General features: G+C 46.7%; 1 protein-coding gene across 5 annotated transcripts in view; it reads left to right on the forward strand.

Annotated features, from left to right (window-relative positions):
• The first annotated feature begins 2057 nt into the window (after positions 1-2057).
• STIM1 (stromal interaction molecule 1) overlaps positions 2058-22287 on the forward strand; it is a 188922-nt gene continuing 168692 nt past the window's right edge. For 2 of the 5 annotated variants that reach the window (XM_032359528.1, XM_032359529.1), the window contains exon 1: positions 2062-2827. In XM_032359528.1, the coding sequence (XP_032215419.1) occupies positions 2689-2827 (139 nt within the window). In that variant the 5' untranslated portion in view covers positions 2062-2688. Of the gene's footprint in view, positions 2828-22287 lie in introns of all 5 variants that reach the window. The other 3 variants (XM_032359525.1, XM_032359524.1, XM_032359526.1) reach the window with 3 other exon arrangements.

A 22287-nucleotide genomic window follows, 5' to 3' on the forward strand; every position in this document is an offset into this window, starting at 1 on the left:
GGCTTTTTACTTTTAAAAATTAATTGCTAGTACTAAAAAAAGTGATATGTCATGTAAAAGTTCAACTTTCCATCTTCTCTTAAAGATGATCCAGAAATACTGAGTTCACCTTCCTGCCTGCTCTCCAGTGTGCCATAGTCCCTACCACTCCCTATTACCCCCCGACTTCTCTGAATTGTATTATCTCTCTGCCAACTTTGCCATTTGAGCTTAAGGCCCCTAACTCAGTGCATAGGTCTAGTAGAACTTAGGTCAGGGGCTCATCTTCTGTTCTGGACAGTTTCCTAGCACAGAGTTGTTATTCAATAAATATTTTAGTGATCAAATGAATTAATTCATGTCTACCAGCTTTTAGTGAGCATTTACTACATGCCCGGCCTATGGCTGGATCCTCCTTTCTCAGAGATGAATAAGGCACAACCCCCTGACCTCTGAAAACTCAATCTTATGGGATGGAGGGAGGCAGACATCTGTAAGGTCCAATTCTGGACCCAAGGCGTTGGTCAGAAGTGGAAGTTTCTGAGGAGGAGACCTTGAATTGTATCTGGAAGAAGGAGAGAGCCGTTATACCCAGAGCTGGAGGTAGAGGGGAGAGTGTTTCAGACAGAAGCAACAGCAGATAAAAAGGCGGGGTGGTGAAGGTTCAGTGTGTTTGAGGAACTTAAAGAAGGCCAGTGTGACTGGAGCTTGAGAGTGGGGAGAGCGGTAGTAGATGAGGTTAGAAGTGTATTTTTATATCAGCTGTCTAACCCTTAAGCCAGGCAGCTGTTGGGTAAATCCATGTTCCTGGTCTTCAGAGGGCTCTCTCAGAACAGGTAGCTGGCTTAGCACTGTCAGTCAGAGGAGGGACTGTGCCCAATTCCTTCTCCTGCCTCCGGTGCCAAGGACAGGGTAGGGCACAGAGCAGGTTTTAGTCAAGATCTGCTGACAGCATACTCGAGAGAGAACAGGAAATGCAGGCTCTGTTGAAGGAGGCCCAGGCGCGGCTCTCTCTTCACTGGGGCACTCATTCTAAGTCGCTAACACCTTCTCCAACCGACACAGAGAGCTGGGAGAGTGATAGGCAGAGAGGAACCAGCCACGGGCCCTACCCACAAAAACCTCAAAGGGGAGGGGATTTGAGGGGCAGGTAGGAAAACGGGCGGTGACAGTTAAAGGAGCGCATCCGACTTCTCTTGAATGTGGCAGGAAGGGGGTGGGGGTCAGCAGATGGGCTGATGGGGTCCTTTAGCCGAGACTTAAGGGATGCGTAGGGCAATTTTAACTACAGTGTTTTGGACGTTTCGTTTTGTTTTCTAGCATCATTTCCTCTGAAAACACTCTCAGTCCCTAATAGGTTGCCCTGGGGCGGATCCTTGCTTCACTCTCCAAACCCTCCGCAAAGGGGCTGGGCCTCCCCGGAGCTCGAGTCCTGTGTGCAGCACCCAGATTTGCCCGCCAGGGGCCGCTGCGCGCGGCTGACTAAGCGCGCAGGTTCCTAAACTGCAGGGAGGAGGAAGCTGATTGGCTCCGCGGCGCAGAGGGAGGGCGGAGCCTGAAAGCCGGCCCGAAGTGGGGGGCTGGGAGCGTGCCCCCGGCCCATCCGGGCCAGGCGGTTGTCGCTTCAGGCATCCCGGGATTGCAATCGTTGTGCCGGGGGTCTCTCTCCAGCTCGGCTTTAGAGCTGAGGCGAGTGGAGCAGCACCGAGGCCCGGAGATCGGGCAGGGCAGTTACTGTCGCCGTCGCTGCAGGCCTGGGTTACCTGAGCAACTGCGTGTCCGGGGCGCGCCCGCCCATCCGCGGGCGGTTAGAGCGGGAGAGAATTCCCGTGGGGGAAGGGGAGGCCGGGTCCCGACCCTTGGCGCGGGAGGGGGGTCCTGCAGACACCAGTGCGGACCGGGGCCGGGGAGAGCCCACCGCGGGCTGAGGGCACCCATCGACTGCCTCTAACAGGTTATTCCGGGATAAACCCGGCGCTGGGGCGGGCCGGGCTTCGCTGGGGGCCGGGCGGCGCGGGGCGGGCCTGCAGGAGAGCACGCCCCCGCCCGCCCCGGGCCCGCCCCGCGCCGCCCGCCAGCCTGCCGGGGAGCCGCTGTCCCGGGCCTGGCCAGTACGCGTCCGCCTGCAGAACCTGGGCACCGCGGGCCGCCTGGGCACGGGACTGGGCGGGGGCGCCGACCTCGGCCTAGGAGGCCTGGGATCCCGGAGCCGCCCGCGCCCGCGGGGACCTGCGAGTTGCACGCCCTCTCCGAGCCTGTGCTGCTCCCGGCTACTCGGCGGGGAGAGGCCAGGTGCCCCCCTCTTCTCCTCTCTTCCCTTCCTCCCCCACTCCGGAGCCCGCGGGAGATCCCGCCAGTCCGCCTCCTCCCGCAGAGGTGTAGCCCGCTGCGGAGCTGACAGCGGCCCCGCAGCCACCCTGTCCAAACTCTCCGGAAGCGGCTAGAGCAGACTTCGGCGCTCAGGCCGCCGCAGCTCCGGCGGACCCACTGTTGGAACGGAGGAACCCGCCCTCCTCCCGCGCCCAAACTTGGAGCACTTGACCTTTGGCTGTCGTAGGAGGCAGGCCGGCGGGTGCCTGGACAGCTGCGGCGCCTCGAGGGCATCTTGCCTGGGGTTCCAGGACTGTCGGCTACACTTCTGGGCTCCCGGCTTTGCTCTGGGATCCCGAGGTGTCCACATCAGGCGCATGTTAACTGAGACCTGGAGTCATGGATGTGTGCGCCCGTGTTGCCCTGTGGCTCCTCTGGGGGCTTCTCCTGCATCACGGCCAGAGCTTCAGCCATAGCCACAGCGAGAGGGCGACGGGAGCTGGCTCGGGGGCTAGTTCCGAGGAGTCCACTGCAGCAGGTAAGGCCTTGCCACGGGCTGGAGTGGGCTGGGAGCGTTGACTCAGAACGGAGGGGCAAGTTGAACCTTAGGTTTCTGCATGTGCGGGTGATAGCACTGCCTGTTCTCAGCAGTGCAAGGAGTTTTTTCTGTTCAGGAGCCATGGCTAATGTCTCTGTCCCTGGCAAGCAACTTTCCTCCTCCATTCTCCCCAGAATGTCTTCTGTTGGCAGTGAGAAGGGGTTGGCCCTTGGGGCACCTTGGCCTTTCAGATCAGCAAGCCAGGACCCATTCTCAGGACTACTTTTCTGGAAGAATGGCCTAAGCAGATGATAAGTCTATTTGCTCTTGGCCAGTTTCAGCACTTGGCAGCACAGGGGAGGTTGAGGCTACTTGGGTTGGGCAGGGAAAGTCAGGGCTGGGCCAACTCTGTTGCCCTATAGCTTGGTGTTGAGGTGTGCCTTTCTGTTCCAAGAAGCGTGGGAAACTTAGTCCCTCCCTTTCCTTAGGTAATCTGCTGTCTTTTAGCTATCCCATTTGAAATATCAAGGTAGTTCGTTAGGTCGAATACTATTTACCACTAGGGAGTTAAATGGATTTTTCTTATTGTGGGTATGGTATAATTTCTGGGGCCACTTGTTGATTTATTCCATTTCTTCTGACTGATGAGGGTAGGAATTCTATGATATTTTTGATCTGTCCTGTTTTTCTTTATGTACTCATGGAGGCTTGTTAGATACCAGGAGCCCTGGAGTTCTGTTGCAGAATGCAAAAGAAAAGAATACTTTTAAAATTCAGTTGTTTTACACAAGGCTTAGAAGGAATTTGGTTTTCTTTCCTCGTTTCTCTTTCCCTGGTACTGTGTTCTATCCAAAGCAGTGGGCTGCAGATTAGGGAGAGTTTATAGCTGAGTTTTTAATGAGATGACTGCTCAGTGATACCCACTGATAGAAGGAGGGAAAGGAAACATAGGTCATGGTGGCTGGGAAGTTTCATGGATGGTTGCAGATGCTGGCTTTGATGGTAGACCCTTTCTTGGAAAACCCTCTCTTTTAACTTCTTTGATTGGGTTGGGTGTACCTGCAGCTGAGTTCCAAGTAGGGTTGCCCTGCAAACAAGCATAGGACCTAGGCTGTTGTTTTGAAGATTGGTCTTTCTTGCAGATGAATCCTTTTCCTCCATAAGGTATCTCCTTGGCCCCGGAAATGTAGCTCAAAGCTAGGTTTTCATTGGTCTGTGAGGGGAAAGTCTAGTAGGCAGATGTAGATCAAACTGTGAAGTAGAGCCTAGGAACATCTCTGCTGTGTCAGTGACAGTCCCGCTTATAAGGCTGAAATGTCCTTTTCTCACCCGAAAATATGAGTGCCAGCGATAAAATGAATATTTTTGGAGGGCGGGAGGTGATTTATATTTTAGACATGAGCTAAAGTGATGACGTTCTGAATTTTAAGCATTAACTTTCAATTGAGAAGATTGTGCTTAAGGTAAGAGGCCTTCCAGCATCCCTCAGAACCATGAGGTGACTTGATCTTGTGGGGACAGCCCTCCTCATAGCATATCTCAGAGGCCTGGCTATGCTGATTATACCACTTAGGCCTCTGGTTTGGTCCTTGATTCCTCTCAGTTCAGAAATTAGTTTCTGTTGTCATAATAAAACTGAATCCCAGGGAGGGAAGTCTTAGAGAAGGACCCTAGATGCCAGGCATGATTATAGTTTGTGGGAACCTGGGGAGCCCAGCACTGTTGTTCTAGGTTGTCCCTTGGGCCTATCTGAGACTTTGGCTTAGGCAGGGACTCTTTTTTTTTTTTTTTTGGGCAAAGAGGTGGCTTATGGACTGGGCTCTGCTAAAGGATTTGGGGAGAAGCTCCTTATGCAGCCAGGAACCCTCCTAGCCCTTCCAGTCTCCATGTATTCTTAGACCGCAGGAGTTTTACTTGCTCTTAAAGCTGCCATTTCTCTTATTATCTTTGGCATACCTGGTCAATTTATATGTTCTCTGTAGTTTATATTTTATAATTATACAGCTATTTTTTCCTATAAAAGGCTCATGATAGCCTAGTAGAATGCATGGCAGGTGGTATGAGCCCCTATTTTGTAGGTCAAGAAAGCAGGTCCTGTGCTCTCTTACAGATAGGTCTTAGATTTCTTCCATCTTCTCTGGCCCTGCCCTGTTAAAGGAGTGCTTAGGCAGGGCCAAGAGAATGTTACTTTCTTCCTGGTCATTTATTTAGGCAGGCCCTGGTAACTGAGCTGATAAGATCCAAGGAGAAGGCTGTCATTTTCTCACCTGGAGAGTCTTCTGCAGAGGCCAGAGAATTGGATTTTTTTTTCTCATTGGATGTATAGGTCTATCTTAAAACCCTGTTCCTGCAGTGAAGGCAGGTGTTCTGCTAAGAGGCCCTCTCATCCGACAGCGGAGAGTCCATTCCTGTCCCCTTCTGGCTCTTTGATTCCTGCACACCCAGCTGGGCTAAGTCATTTTCTCAGTAAAGATCTGGACCTGGGTGTGCCACCCTGGGGACTGCATTTCTGAAGCTGGCCTGAAACTGATGCTTAGAAGCGTAGACTCTGGGCTCATTGCTTCCAGAAACTCAAAAGGTTTTCTGCAGAATGTTTGTGGGAGATCCCAGGTGAGTCAGATTGTGACTCCCAGGGTGGGAGATAACTCTGATCCAGAACTATGGTGTGATTCAGTATAGCCAGAACAGGACCCTGGAGGATAGACATCCAAGCAGTGTGTGGACTACAGGCTGGGTTCTCAATCAACCCCTGATGGCCGTGGGAGGCCAGAGCCCTGTCTGCCCACCCAGCTAGTTGCTGCTGCCTCCAAGGCTATAAATGGCCTGGCCATCTTGGTGGCTATGCTAATTTTAGCTGAGGGTAGCTCCCGGAACTGGATGGGGGCCAAGGGCAGGTGGGTGGGGCTTGGCCCAGGCGAATATTGGGGCTGGGAGAGGGTCACACTAATCCTGGAGCAACGAGGACATCATCTGTACCCACACCTCAGCTTTGACAATCACTCCTTAGCTAGGTTAATTTACTCAGCAAACTCTGAACAGTGCCAGCTCATGTGCTGTTTATTTAACAGATATTTGAGTGTCTGCTCTGTGCCACATGCTATGTTCAGTGGCAGGAATTTAAGGATGAACAGAACAGATATGTTCTCTGCCCTCAAGGAGGTTACCGTCTAGTGGGGAGATAAGAAATAAATACATAAATATTTTATCATGGTGTGGTGCTATGGAAGAAAGCCTAACCAGAGCAGTGTTTTGAGAAGGGGAGGAGGACAGAGATCCAGCTCAAGGAGCAATTCAGTGCCTAGGAAGACATTAATAATGGTGTGGTAATAGCAACTAATATTTGTTAGTGCTTAGTGTGTGGCAGGCACTGTTCCAAACATTTTTTTTCACTAATTCTTTTTTTTTTTTTAAAGATTATTTATTTATTTATTTGACAGACAGAGATCACAAGCAGGTGGGGGGGGGGAGAGGGGGAGGGGAAGCAGGCTCCCTGCTGAGGAGAGAGCCTGATGGGGGCTCTTCTCCATCCCAGGACCCTGGGATTATGACCGGAGCCCAAGGCAGAGGCTTTAACCCACTGAGCCACCCAGCTACCCCTTCACTTAATTCTTACTATCATCCAGTGTGCTGGGTATTAGCCCTGTTTTATATTTGAGGAAATGGAATCAGAGGTTAAGTAACTTGCCCAAGGTTATACAGCAAGTAAGGAGTAGAGTTAGAATTTGAACCCAGGCAGCCTGACTCTTGCCTCCACCTCAGCCCTTAGGTTATACACTCTCACATTTTGTGATAAACTCTGTGATAGAGGTGTTGTATACACACACACACAAGGCTGTGGGAAGCCCAGAGGAGCAAGTGACTAACACTGCCTGGGAGAGCTGGGGGAGGCATTTCAGTTTCCCCCATAATTTTTTCTCAGATCTTGGGAGATAGAAAGTGGTTGCCTAATTCAGAAGTTAAGAGGTGGAAACATCAGTTAGGTCAGCCCACTTATTTTTTTTACAAATGAGGGAACTAACATCCAGAGAAGCATCAAATACAAGTTCTACAGTGGGTTATTGGTCAAACTAGATGAAGACAGTCAAGTCAAGGACCCTGACTTAATTGATTATTCAACCCACAAGTCCATAGTGAGTGTTTACTGCTTACTTTGCGCTATGGAAGAGACTTAGGGGTACCAAAGGAGTCTAAGTCTGGGGGCAGGGGGCATGCTCTGTATTAAATATAGCATAATGCACAGGCTTAAAGAAGCATAGAACCAGGCAGTGTAGACAGCATAGGCTAAGAATTAAGAGAGCTGTTTGTGGGTTAGGGTCAGCTGAGGTGACTAGGGAGGGCTTCCTGGGAACCAGGAGGGAGTGGTGGTTTGATGTGGGGAAGGCTGGAGGAAAGGGCATTATAGATGCCTGGGTCACCAGTGTGAGTACATGGAGTCTCACAGTTGGTGGCTGAACAATAGCTGCTTCATACTTGGCCAGCTACCTCGCATGAGAGCCTGTAGACAGGAAGATCACAGTTATATGTGATCTAGGGGCAGGGCTAAGAGCTACCATAATTTTGAAGTAGTCATAAATGTAAATACTATTTTGAGACGTGCAAATATAATGTGGTGTGAAAATGTCATTTCTTTTGGTGACAAAATCATAGGTACTGTTATGAATACTGTGGTTTGTTGCCCATAAGATATAATGGAAAAAAATGTTAACTTTCAGTAAAAGAAATTTGGAAATAAAGATGTAATTTCTTTCCCATCCAAATTCACAGGGTCCTCTGAATTCTATCCATGGGCTTCTCAGGAATGTGGGGCCTTCATGTTAAGAACGCCTGTTCTCTGGCAAGGAAGGGATGAGGTCTTGTTGAGGGAAATGGTTTCCTTGGGCTCCATAGAACTTGGGTTTGAGTAAAGGGGCCCCTCATTTCCTGCTGAGTAACTTTGAGATACCGTTGCTTAATGACTTCATGGGCATGCTGTGGTATGTTTCCCTTTGTGGGAAATGATACTCCAGGAAACAGCAGCTCTGGCTGTCAGAATTCTAGGGAGAGAAGTCTGGGCTTCAACCAGAACTTTCTCTCTCTTTCTTTCTTTTCCTCCTCCTCCTCCTTTTCTTCTTCTTCTTCTTCTTCTTCTTCTTCTTCTTTCTTTCTTTCTTTTTCTTTTTTTGGTTACTGCTGATTAAAAAAAATGAAATATTTAAAATATACAGCAAGGTATAAAGAATAATACATTGAATACCATGTGCCCAGGACACAGTTTAAGAAATAAAATAATAATAATACAGAGTTTTCTTTATTACCACCAGGACACTTTGTATACATTTCTGATGTAACACATAACAACATTGTATATATGTTTGCTCTCTCCCAAGTATAAAGCCTGTGGAAGAAGGGAAGATGGGTTGTACTTTATTTATCTCTGTTTTTATTTTGCCCAGCCTAAAGGTTAAAGTTTGTTGGAAAAAGCCTCTGTTAAAGTTTGTTGGAAAAGATGCAGTCAGGGCCTGTTTGAATGGATCACATTTTCTCTCTTCCTTTCAAACCATCTCATATCTTGGTATACATTTTGGACTTTTCCTCAACCCGTGGAGGTGCTGCTCACCCAGGGTACTTGATATTTTCATCCACGCTCAGAACTGTTTATTCTTTTTCTTTTTTAAAAAGATTTTATTTATTCATTTGAGAAACGGGGAGAGAGAGTGCAAGCTAGGGGGAAGGACAGAGGGAGAAGGAGAAGCAGGCCCCCCTGCTGAGCAGGGAGCCCAACATGGGGCTTGATCCCAAGACCCTGGGACCATGATCTGAGCTGAAGGCAGACGCTCAACCGGCTGAACTACCCAGGCATCCCTGTTTCTTCTTTTCAATCTATCTTATTTTATCCTTAACTTTGGAATTAGGTGGGACTATTTTTATTATTATGGTCTTTTAAAGTGACACATTGATGGTTGAGAAATTTGCGTTTTTGCTCCCATTGCTAAAAATTTGTACGACTAGAACTATACCTCTGGGGATCCGTGTGCCAAGCCTTTGCTGTTTTTATCAGAATGTATTACCTGTTGATGTGTTCCTCACGGATCTGGCACTTAGAGCCTTTAGCCTCAGTGGTCTGGTGATAGCTATGTTGACAGGGTGTTTGAATAGACTAGTCATGTATCACCAAGAGTCTTGTAGAGTCTATAATCTTAAGAACCATGCTGTGCCTGTGGAGTTATCTGTGTCTGTGCTTGCCTTCCTCAGTATACCGTAAGCCCCTCGGAGGGTAGGACACCATCTCCTAGCAAAGGCTTGGCATGTAATATACTTCGTACATAATGAAGTTTGTAAAACTACACTGAAGGGAATTTATTTTCTGCTTCTGATTCTCCGGTAGTTTACTAAGCATTTGGTTAGAAGTTGGAAAAATTTTCCTTGGAGAGGGTTAGGTAATGTTGAACAAAGAAGCTTCACTTAGAAAGTTCGCTGTTGGGGTGGCTGGGTGGCTCAGTTGGTTAAAGCCTCTCTGCCTTTGGCTCGGGTCATAATCCCAGAGTCCTGGGATTGAGCCCCACATTGGGCTCTCTGCTCAGCGGGGAGCCTGCTTCATCCTCTCTCCCTGCCTGCATCCCTGCCTACTTGTGATCTCTGTCTGTCAAATAAATAAATAAAATCTCTCAACCCTAGCTTTTGTGGATCTGAAAAACCTCAGTTAGAATCCAAGTGTCTGCTTGTGGTAGCACCTCTCTAAAGGTAGTTGCTTCTCTTAACCTCCTACAGTTCTATGGTTTAACTTGAGGTATACCCATCAAACACCTATAGACTCTGGGTATAGCCGAGCAAGGCTTTTATTCAGGGCTTACTCTAGGCTGTAGGGAAGCTATTGATAAAGTCTGGGTGCTTGTATTTGACCTAACCTCCCCACCCCATACCCCCTTCCTTTTACTGGGTGTAACCACTTCCCTAGCCCCACCTGCAGGCTTGAAATGGCTGACCGGAATGGCCTGGTCCCTGCCTGTAATGGTGCATAACAAATTATCCCCAAACGCAGAGGCTTAAAATAGTAAACATTTATTATCTCAAAGTTTTCTTTGGGTTATAAATCTGGGTGCTTGCTTAGCTGGGTGCCTCTGGCTCAGGTCTCTCATGACGTTGCATCAAACTGTTGGGTTGGGGCTAAGGGCTTGATGAGGGGTGGCACATCTGCAAGTTAATTTATATGGTTGTTGGCAGGCCTTGGTCCCTTGCCACATGGGACTCTTCATTGGGTTGCTTCATGACACGGTAGCTGGCTTCCCTCAGGACAAGTGAGCCAAGAGGGAGTACCCAAGCGACAGTCTTTTTATTGCCTAATCTCGCAACTGATATGCCACAACTTCTGCTGTATTCTGTTTGTTAGAAGCAAATCAGTAAGTCTGGCCCATACTCAAGGTGAAGGGCTTACACAAGCCTGTGAATAACAGCAGGGTGGGGATCACTGGGGGCAATGGTATCACCCTAAGACCATGATACATTTACCCTGCCTGTGGTAAAAAGAAGATGCCTGTGGTATCACCCTAGGGCCATGATCTTGGGAACAATGGCTTTTAGGAGCTATGCCCTCTTAGCTTTTCTTAAACTTCTTTTACTTGCCTCCTAGAGTTTTGTGGAGACTCTCTGTACTCCCTTTGGTATTGTGTCCTCTTGCTTCATGCATGACTTCATTGCTTTGACATGTAGAGTTGGCATGGCCCCTCCCTCTATATTCTTCCTGTATCTTAGGCCCAATCCTAAAGTAGCTTTTTATCCTAGTTTCTAGCCTCGTCTTGCAACTCCTCATTTTGGTACCTTCAGTTCTGAAGCCCATTGTACATCTACTGACCTTGGAGACTTTACCATGCCAGCTTGGCCTCAAAGACTTATTAATGGCATTGACTTGGAACTTACATACTGACAGACGAAAAACTTACTATGACCTTTTAGGTCATTGGTGTTGGGTGCTAGGACTTAACATCTTAGTATGTCAAAGCTGAAGGGCTTTTAAGGACCATCTCTCCTGTTTTCCACGTGAGAGTAACGAAACTTGCCCAATGTCTTAGCCTGGGCTAGAATCTAATTTTGTCTGATTCTCATTCATATGCTATTTCTACTCTGTGCTAGAGCCCCTCTGCCCTAACACAGCCAGTGTGGATTGTTAGGGGGTCTGAGGCCTATACAGAGGAGAACTAGAAAGCAGTTTGCAATATTGTATCATGTTCACAGAAACTGGGCTGGGCAGAATTGGGAGTATACAAAGCCAGCGCCAAGCACTGTTTCTAAGGAGTTTCCTGCACAGCTAGAGAGATTTCATATAAGGCCCAGGAAAGGCAGCCCAGGAGGATCTGTGGCAAAGGGTGTCTAATAACTGTCTGCATTCTGTACCACTCCCTTGGGATTTCAGTTCAGGGTGAGGAGGGATCTCTGTCTCTTGGGACGTGAGGAGCAGGCTTCCCAAAGGAGGAGCATCCAGTCACTGTGCTGCGTGTCTCAGTGGTGTTTGGCTCAGCTACTTGCATTATGTACGGACTTGGGGCCTCCCCAGGCAGGGTAAATGTGTCTAGAGCTTTGTGGGACACCTGGAAAGTGCCAAGGGGAAGCTCTTGGGCCCTGAGAATTTGACAAAGCCTTGCCTGTGTTGGCATAACTTGCTGGGGCAAGGGGACCTGCAGAGGGATGGCTACGGCCCTGTCACGTTTGTCGGAGTGGAGCAGGTTTATTTCATGAGAGACCATGAGACAGAAAACCTGAAATGAGCCAGCAGCCCTGTACTTTAGTCTTCTGCTGGGGAGCTTGGGGTAAAGATGGTGCAGCCTCTAAAATCCCTTGGTGGGTGGTAGTTTCCTTCTCCACCCAGGCTTCTTGTCCCAGACCACTTGGCCTTCTTCATCTGCCTCTTTTCCTCTCTCTGGGCCTTGGCCCAGCCACTCTATTTTCTTTATCCTGGTCTGCAGAACCTCACGGTGTTTCTCTTTTACCTTTACTTATGTCATTGTACTCTCCTCCCAGAATGCCCCCCTCTCCTCCTTTCTTCCTACCTAACCTCTCAGTCCTCTGGGAAGTGTTCCCTGACAATACTAGCCACGAGTTCCCTCTCTCTCCCATCAAGCTCTTGGGGCGCTTGGGGTCTCTACTACTCTGGGCACTTCACACCCTGAGCACAAGCCTCTTGAAGCAAGAGATAAGCCTGCTTTAGAATCAAGAGCACTGGCTGAAGTTCTTACTGGCTGTAGGACCCAAACTACAGGGTTCTCACTTGAAAAATGGGGTTAAAAGAGAGTTAATTTATATGAAAGTGTTATATAGATTTTAAAGTCACTTTTTTTAGTTTTGTGATATCTGATAAATATCAGATAGTTTTCTTTTTTTTTTTTTTTTTTTTTTTTTAAAGATTTTATTTATTAATTTGACAGAGAGAAATCACAAGCAGACGGAGAGGCAGCCAGAGAGAGAGAGAGAGGGAAGCAGGCTCTCCGCTGAGCAGAGAGCCCGATGCGGGACTCGATCCCAGGACTCTGAGATCATGACCTGAGCCGAAGGCAGCAGCTTAACCCACTGAGCCACCCAGGCGCCCTATCAGATAGTTTTCTGATTTTTTTTTTTGTTTGTTTCATGTTGCATCTTTTCCTCTGTCTTGAAGACAAGAGCCATGTCTGATTTGTTGGCCGTAGTACGTATCTTTAGGATCTCTCACCGTGCTGGTCAGAGACTGTGTGCTCAGTAGGTTGCTGGTGGATAGCAACGAGTGCATCCTTGGACTGAGTAGGCACGGAGGGAGAATGCTGGATAATGTGATATCAGTTCCAATGAAAAGCTTAGACAGAGAGCTCTGACAGTAGGGGTAGAATTCACAGGGTGGGTTTTCTGAGGATTTTTTTGTCCCTAGTATTTTGTCCTTATTTGTGGAGGACGTACTGAAGCTGTGCTTGACAACAGTTATTAGTTACACTGGGGAATGGTTTGGCCCTGAATTCTGGCTAACAGGTTTTTTTTTTTTTTTTTAATAAAAATTTTAAAGTTTTTATTTATTTATTTGTCAGAAAGAGAGAGAGAGAGAGAGAGCACACAACACAGGCAGGGGGAGTGGCAAGCAGAGGCAGAGGGAGAAGTAGACTCCCTGCTAAGCAAGGAGCCTGAAGAGCGACAGCGGCTGGATCCCAAAACCCTGGGATCACAACCCCAGCCAAAGGCCGATGCTTAACCGGCTAAGCCACCCAGGCGTCTCTGGCTAGCAGGTTTTGTTTGTCACAGCAACGGATACCTGAGCAGGTGGCTGCAGCAGGGCTGTGCTCCGAGAGGGCTGACATGAGTCCTGTGGACAGGCCTTCCTTGCGTCCTGCTATTCCTGTCTTTGGTTCCATGGTCTACATGGGTGTACCTCAGGTCATACTTGAGGCAGCCAAATGAACAGAATACACTTTAACTGCTTTTCTTAGCCTGGGTTGTGGGATGGAGGGGGGAGCCTTCTTTTCTGCTGGCTTTTAAAACTTTATCTCTGATTCTGGAACTCCCCGGACCTCAGAGAACTCCAGCCTGAGCAGACATCACAGCAGCTTTCCTCCCGGGCACTTTCCTCCAGGGAGACTTGGTGGAGGAGGCAAAAGTTTAAGAGAGTCAGCTGTGCTGCCAGCATGGCCCAGCGAGGACAGATCCGTCCCTTTCCTCTGTTGGCCACATTCTACGGAGCTCCTGGCTGCCTAATGTGCAGTTCTGGCTTAGGTAATGACCAGAAATCTCACTGGCAGGTCGGCAGGCAGGCTTCCAAATCTCATGTGCTTCTAATTCTCTCCAGGGTGATTCAGTAGCTCTGCTCCCGTTCGGCCTCTCTGGGTTATCTCAGGCCTCTCAGGAAGCTCTCAGAACTCTCATCACTACTGTGTATGTTAAAACAAATGTGTCCATGTTTGCCAAGTTCCCAGAGCCAGCATCTAAAATGTAGTGGCCAGGGGAGACGGCTGCCGCATATAATACATGCCCAGGTTAGAAAGTAGAGTGTGTGTGTGTGTGTGTGTGTGTGTGTGTTTGTATTTGCACGCCTGTGTGTTGCGGGATTGCCAAACTCCAAAAGACCTTGTTTCATGTAATTTTTGCTGATGAGGGCAAAGTTCACTGAAACTCACCCTTCCTATCGCTAAAGAGATAAATATGTAATTAAGACAATTCAAATAAGTTGATGATAAGAATGATAGTAGCTACTATTCACTGAGAACCTGTTACGTTCTAGGCACTGGGGTAGGTGCTTTACATCTGTACAACAATACAACAGTATTTTTCTCATTCTGTAGATGAAGAAACTGTAACTCTGAGATTTAAGTGATTTTCTCAAGGTTATTAAGCCAGGATTTGAATTTAGATTTATCTGACCCAAAGGCCAGTAATGTTTCTATTTTAGTTTAATAACTTGTGGGGAGAGAAATAAACAGTTGTTTTAAGTTAGGTAGAGATATGCATTTGGATTAAAAAGTGTACAGCTTATCAGACTGTTGGTGGCATTGGTTTCTTCCTTAAGTGGCTTGGAAGAAATGGGATTAGGAATTTGGTGTGGGGGAGGGAATGAAAAGGGTGTATTTCACTTATAAATTCTGAATGGGACTATCACAGTGGTGAAGTATATAGCTACAGAGTGGTGTGTGTTCAGTTGGTGTCTTCCCAGAACTAGCATTATGGTTGAACTCTTTTGGATACAAACTTTGGGATAGAGTCTGTATCTTCGTAGTGTTCTTTACGTCCTCAGTCAACATTTAACAGTGTATGTCACATGTTATGTGACAGTTCCTACCCAGTACAAGTACTGTGTATAATAGGGGAGTATAAGATGTGCACTGATTTTTTTCTTTATTATAATAAGAGCCGCTGTTTATTGAGTACCTACTCTATCCTAGGACTGGGCTATTTACTTTCACATACATGATCTTATATAATCCTCACAATGGGTCTCCCATTTTTTTTTTTTAAGATTTTATTTATTTATTTGAGAGAGAGCGAGAGAGAGTGAGAGAGAGCATGAGAGGGGAGAAGTTCAGAGGGAGAAGCAAACACCCCACAGAGCTGGGCGCCCAATGTGGGACTCAATCCTGGGACTGCAGGATCATGACCCGAGCCAAAGGCAGTTGCTTAACCAACTGAGCCACCCGGGTGCCCCTGGGTCTCCCATTTTATAGTTTATTGTGCAAGGTAATCTAGGTTCAGTGCCTTATGAATAATACTGATAGTCCTTTTGGAAAATGAGATCAGGGAAGCTTTGTGGAAGAGGTGGTAGCTTAGTGGCTCTTCAGGTACTTCAGGTAGAAATATAAGATATGTTGAGGCCAGCATTCCAGCCAGAGGAAATGTCATGAGTGAAGGCATGGAGTGGAAAAAAGTAGTCTCTAGGGGACATTAGTTAGTTCAGATTGGCTGGAGAAGAGCATCTATGAGGGAGCATACTATAAAATAAGGCAGGAAAGATTGAGGAAAGATCAGGGAAGACCTCAATGCCAGGCTAAAGAATTTAGACATGACTTTTTAGGCAGAAAGTCATTCTTGCAGGTTTTGACCAAGGAAGGGACATGACCTGAGTTTTGCTTTGGGGAGCTTAGTCTCAGAGTGTATATACAATGCTTTGGTGGCCATGAGGTTGGAGGCAGGAAGCCCAGGTAGGAGGCTTTGTGGAGATTAGGGTCTGCATTGTGGATGTAGAATCAGTAGGACTTATGGTTTAAGGGTAGGAGGGAAAGAAAGAGAAGAGTCAGAGGTACATCCATGTTTTTAGTGTAGGTAATGAGGAGTCTGGTGGTGCCATTAATAGAAAACATGACAGTTGGAAGGAGGGTCATTGGGGTGCTTGGGTGTCTCAGTAGGTTGAGCATCCGCCCTTGGCTCAAGTCATGTTGCCAAGGTCCTGGGATCCAGTTTTGCATCAGGTTCCCTGCTCGGCGAGGAGCCTACTTCTCCCTCTGCTAGGTGCTCCCCCTGCTTGTGCATGCTCTCTCTCTCTGTCAAATAAATAAATAATTTTTTTTTTTTTTTTTTTTTTAAAGAAGGAGATGGGTGCTTGGGTGGCTCAGTGGGTTAAGCCACTGCCTTTGGCTTGGGTCATGATCTGGGGATCATGGGATCCTGGGATCGAGTCCCTCATCGGGCTCTCTGCTCAGCAGGGGGCCTGCTTCTCTCTCTCTCTGCCTGCCTCTCTGCCTACTTGTGATCTCTCTCTGTCAAATAAATAAATAAAATCTTTAAGAAAAAAAAATAAAAGAAGGAGGGTCAGTGCTAGGAGGTGGTACATGGAGGGGTAGTTGACTTTATTTGAAGTGTCAGGCAAGGGGCTATACTTCACAGTACTCTAGAAACCAAAGACTGCTCTACACACTTATTTCAGATCTCACTATTTTATGGATGAGCTTTCTGGTGCCTAAAGAAATGAATTGATTTGCCTAAGGTCATACAATAACTGCTTTGTGGATTCCAAGTCTGAGAATCCAAGTTTCTTGTTTTTTAGCTGTTAAGCTTTCTGACAAAGTTGGGCCTTCACTGTAGGAAAATCAGAGTCTTGGAGATGAAAAAACTTGGGTTCAACTCCAGGCTTTGCCATTTTCTGTTTATAAAATCTTAAACAGGCTCCCTTTTCTCCTAGAGCCTTAGTCTCCAAATTTGCAAAAAAAAACCCCTCAAAAAACCCAAACAAACAAATAAATAAACTCTACCTTATGAAAGTAATAGAAGATAATATCCTTTGTAAAACTTTTTTTTTTTTTTTAAAGATTTATTTATTTATTTGACAGAGAGAGAGAGAAATCACAAGCAGGCAGGGAGGCAGGCAGAGAGAGGAGGAAGCAGACTCTCTGCAGAGCAGAGAGCCCGATGCAGGGCCCGATCCCAGGGTGCTGGGATCATGACCTGAGCCGAAGGCAGAGGCCCTAACCCACTGAGCCACCCAGGCGCCCCCCTTTGTAAAACTCTTAAGTGCGGTGTGTGAGGGTGTTATTCCAGGATTATGGCTTGAGGTAGAGCCCATATAAATAGTGAATATTTTGGCCAAATATGAGCAGACTTAACCTTATAGTTTTTCATGGGAGGTCTTCTTTCACTTTAGGCTGTCCTAGACTACTCATCTGCATTTGGGGCTCTCTGGGGATGTTCCAGGTTTTCCATAGTTACACATCTCTACTTTTCTAGTGGGAAATGGAGTTTCTGAAAGAACATTAAGTAATCTTATCCTATTAGCTGTTCTTGGCCTGAGAGATGAGCACTGTCCCCTCCCCTCAGGGTCTTCCACCAACTTTCTGCAGGCTCAAGGCGTTGGGGCAGAGTGATAGCTGAATTTGAGGCTATGCTTTGGGGGAGCCTCCTGCTAGATGAGGTGAGCCCTGGCTTGGAGTCCCCTTGAGGTCATCTCTTCAGCTTAGTACACCTGTTCCTGAGTCCTCTTGAGAAGTGGGAGTAGGCTGCTTGTGTTGTCAGGTCTGTGGTTACACAGCTGCCGGTCACCGAAGCAGGCCTAAAAGTGGCCATCTTGTCTGATGTCTTGTCACATCCCTCCGAGAGAGTGGAGGGGAATGGCAAGATTTTCTAATAAAATAGCTGCTTCTTGTTTTGTTGCTTTTGTCTTAAAGCATTTTCTTTTCGCTTACTTCTCTTGAGCCTTTATTTCTTTTTTCCCCCCTTTCCTGGCTTGGTTTTCTTGAGTCTTCACAGTTTTCTTATGGGATAGGTACTTTAGTAAAAAAGAACACTAGACTAGGAATTGAGTAGACATAGCTAACGTGGGTGGTGATACTCTTGACCTTTCTGGGCCTCTGTTTCCCCCATTCCAGGTATTTTGGGGATGATAGAACTTACAAGGTTGATGTGTACAGATCTTATGAAATAATGTGACAGGTGTTTAGTTTTATACATATAGAAGTAATTTATTATTAGTTATCCTTTGAATTTTCTGGTCCTCTAACTAATTCCCTGGTTCATCCCTTCTCCTTACTACCCCCTGTCCCTTGGGTTCTCACTTTTCTTTACAACCTTCCTTTTTCGCTTTCAATGACAACAGGAGAAGGGAAGGGAGAGGCAAGGGAGAGGGCCTGAGCCTGTGGGAAATACAGAGATTGTTGGCTTTCGGAGTGTGGCATCTTATCATTAACTTGAGCAAGACGCTTTACCCCTTCCTGCCTCAATTTTCGTATTTGCCTGTTGGTTTACCATGTAGCGCTATTCTTTTGAGTTTTGAAGTTATTTCTATTTTGGAGAATCTCCCTTTAAAATACAAGTGTGACTGGGGCGAGATTACCCCAGAACTGAGAATCAAAACTAGCCTTTGCTAGCTTTTCGGGTGTGGATCAGCTAGGGTATAGCCACTGGGAAAATGAGTCACAGTAGGACACCAGGGTGGAGGAATGGAGCCTGGCAAAGCAAGGCTTAGTTTACTGATGCTGGAAGGGTGTCAGGGCCTCAGGGCATACTTGATACTGCCTCTCTCGCAGCCCACACCCAACTGCTCTTCCTGTACTTAGCCAGGAGTTAGAGCTTGGTCAGGCCTGATTCCCTCAAGAATTCAGTGATGAAAATTAGGGCACTTGAGCAGATCTAATTGGCTGAACCATGTGAAGGGCAGAGTCTTTCCCTCGGGGCTCCTTTTAATCTCCTGTGGTTATAGACTTTTAAGGTTGGACTAATTAAAATGTTGGCAGCTGGACTCAATACCTTTCTTACTGGGTCCAGCTCCAGCCTCCTGTAGTACCAGAAGTTGGCACAGAGCTGTGTTTGCGGGGAGCTGAGGAGTGGGTTTCCATCTCCTCATCTAACTAAATGCACAGTGATGTGGTATTTGCCCAGAATGGGTTGCCGTGGTGAAGAGAGATAGGGCCTGAGACCTTGATCTGGAGATGCCTGGATTTGCTACTCTCTATAAACTCCTGAGATGCCTTCAGGTTGAGTCTCTGTTCTATTAACCTCCGAAGGGCTTTACTCTGTTAGCTGGAAAGTAATTTCCCTTGTTTTGGGGCACTCCCCCTGATGTGTGTTCCTGTTCTAACCAGAAGAAGGGAGAAGGAAAGGATGTTTATTAGTTCCTACCATAGCCTAGGTTGGGGCTAGTGTTTTTCACTAGCTGTCTTTGGAGATAATGTATTATGCCCATTTTACAGATGAGGAAATACTCGTGAAAGGAAAGTAATTTGCCTGATTGTCATTGTAGCCTGTTAACAACTGAACCAGAATTCAAATCCGGGTCTCTCCCAGATCCTCTTGTTACCTTTGTAAAGTAGCACAAATGATTTCACATCCGACTGGACTTCCATGCTGAGCTAATTTCTTACCTCCAGAAAGTCATCTTCAGTTTCTGCAGGCAAAATTATTTTCTTGACCTGAATTACCAGAGCCTTCTGCCCATGTCTAATCTGGCTGATACTCATGAGGCATGGATCTGCAGCCGCCTCCCCCAACCCCCTTCCTATTTGACGACTACCGCTCCTGAAAGGGGTGGCACTCATGATGTGTGTTTTGTTTTTGTTTTTTTAAAGATTTTATTTATTTATTTGACAGAGAGAGAGAGAGAGAGAGCGCACAAGTAAGCAGAGCAGCAGGCAGAGGGAGAGAGAACTCTGCTGAGCAGGGAGCCTGATGTGGAGCTCGATCCCAGGACCCTGAAAACATGACCTGAGCCTAAAGCAGCCACTTAATCAACTGAGCCGCCCAGGTGCCCCTCAGGATGTGTTTGTTAAAGATCCGAATGAAGTTGTAATAATGTTAGAATTTCAGGCATCGTGATGCACTGGTAAAGGGAAGGGTGTTGGGCAGTCCTGGCTAGCTCTCTGAATCAAGCCAAGCCTGGGTTTTCTTGATTTGCTCAGAGCTTTCTGTGTTATACCAGAGGCAATAGGGCGTTTTATGTAGGATGCCTTTTGGGTTCCTGGGGAGCAGGCCTCTGTTCCTCTAGGTCCTTTTCTTTGGCATCTGGCTTTAGAGTTTCTTTCTTTCTTGAAGTTTCCTTGTAATTAGTAAAGTTAGGACAATGCAGATGAATGGTGGTGGCAGAGCCCTCTGTCTGGCCTTGGTTACTGGAATATACCTCTTGATTGTGGGGAGGTGGGTGTGAGGGATGGAGGTACGGGGTTGGGTTACTTTTGAAAGAATGTGCTGAGTTATTAATCTGTAATTGAAGCTTATACTTTCTGCAATCTTTACCTAACCGTCTGTGTCACTTCAGAAGCTAAAGTCTTTCCAGAAGAAGGCAAGTCTGTGAAGGGATTTTCATAAGTTGAATTATCTTTCTCACTGACTTGAAAAAATTATAAAAGTATTTTCAGGGCCTTTTCTACACATATAGCATATATGCTTAGTGTTACACATCAAAATTTCTTTTGGGAATAAATGGCAAATTAGAACATAAAAAAATACAGTTAAAACACCTTTAATGGGAAAAGTAACTAAATATTACTAACAAAGTAAATACCACAATAGGATGAAATTCAATGGTGGTTTTTGTTTATTTGCCCTGTTTTGATGCTGTGGGAAACCTGAAAAGCTTATTCAGACAGAGTGGTCTAGAGAGTGATGTGCTACTCTTTTGGGTTCTCTCGTATTGAGAATAGATGATGAGGTATTCTTAGGAGAAGGGGAGGAGAATGCATTCAGGACCAGGGGGAACTGTGCTTTAGCTCAGATGCAGTACTCAATTGTGTAGAAGGACACAAGAAACTCATAACTAAACTTTCTCGTGTCTGTTTCTGTTCTAAATGGGCACAACACCTACCTTGTTAAATTTTATGAGGACTAAAGAAGATAACGTATGGAAAGTGTTTTGTAAACTCTGAAGTCTGCTGGCATCTTGCTCATTGGCTGGAGCCGTTTTGTCAGTACTACAAGGAAGCTTTTGCTTTAAGGTTTGGCTTGCCATAGGTGGGAAGAGGGATGCAGACTCGATGAGTACAAGTTGAATGCTGTCTGGGAAGCCTCTGAGAGGAATTCTTGTGAGGTGAGGGAAAGGACTGGATTCAGTCCTTCCATACGTACTTGTCGAGTCCTGCCTGCAAGCGGAGGAAGAAATGCGTGGATCAGACTATTAGATGTGTGGTGTGCTGTATTTGGAGACAGCTGTGTTTGGGAAGGAACGCTCCATAATGACAGAGCTTTCGCATGCCTTACACACTGCTCTATATTCACCCAGGGCTAGTGCTTGGCACAGAGTAGTCTCTCAATAAATAATTGTTGAAAGAAAAGTTTTTAGAATCAGGCCGACTAGGCTCAGATTTGAGGTCTCTCCTTACCAGCCCCTTCTTTGAGCAAGTTGCCTCATCTTTCTGGGGCTCTGTTTCTTAATTTATAGAAGGGGACTAGCAGAAATCCCTGGGTGGCTCAGTCATTAAGCGTCTGCTGTCAGCTCAGGTCATGATCGCAGGGTGCTATGATGGAGTCCTGCATTGGGCTCTCTGCTCAGCAGGAAGCCTGCTTCTCTCTCCCCTGCTCATGTTCTCTCTCTCTCTTTTTGACAAATAAATAAAATATTTTCTTTTAAAGATTTTATTTATTTATTTGACAGAAAGACAGATCGCAAGTAGGCAGAGAGGCAGGCAGAGAGAGAGAGAGAGGAGGAAGCAGGCTCCCTGCTGAGCAGAGAGCCCGATGCGGGGCTCCATCCCAGGACCCTGGGATTGTGAACTGAGCTGAGGGCAGAGGCTTTAACCCACTGAGCCACCGAGGCACCCCGACAAATAAATAAAATCTGAATAAATAAATAAACAAATAAAATGGGATTAGCTATCATACAGGATCATTGGGAGGATTAAAAACATTTAAAAGTTGGGGGCGCCTGGGTGTCTCCGTCCGTTGAGCTTCTGACTCTTGATTTCCACTTGGGTCATGATCTCAGGTTCCTGGGATCAAGCCCCGTCTTTGCAAGCTCTGTTCTCAGCAGGGAGTCTGCTTGAGGATTTTCTCAATTCTCCCTCTCTGTACCACCCCCTTGCCCCTGCCTCAAATAAATAAATGAGTCTTTAAAAAAATTTTTATAAGTTTAACAACTTTTGTAGGAGTCCTAGTAAGAGTGCTCTATGAAAGATCATTTTCCTTTTTCCCTTCCTGATTTACAAAGTGTGGTGGAAGCACTGAGGGAAAAGCACATCTAGCCAATGGCTTCACAGGTTTGATCTGGCCATGCCTTCCTTAAGTATCAGATTAGAGTTATTGGTATTATTTCTTCACAAAAGGAATTCTCTGGTTAGACGAAGCAAGGATGTGGTCATTAATATGCTCTGCTTCTCGGCATCTCCCATGGTCTTGGTGGGAGGGTGGCTCTTGTCTGTCAAGGCAAGGTAGCTTGCACTGCAGGTTTGTGCAGAAGTCGTTTCCAGAAAAAGCAGCTTCCACTGGGGAGTCTGGACTCACCTGATTTGGATTAAACTTTTACAGCCAGCCATCATTCCCTCCACCAGGCCCTCCCTCAGTAATTGTTAGTTATAGCTTTGAAAACGTGTACTCAGCTTGACTTCTGTTCTGGATCAGTTGTAAATTCT

Source organism: Mustela erminea, chromosome 9 (assembly GCF_009829155.1).
Source record: "Mustela erminea isolate mMusErm1 chromosome 9, mMusErm1.Pri, whole genome shotgun sequence".
Classification (NCBI taxonomy): domain Eukaryota; kingdom Metazoa; phylum Chordata; class Mammalia; order Carnivora; family Mustelidae; genus Mustela; species Mustela erminea.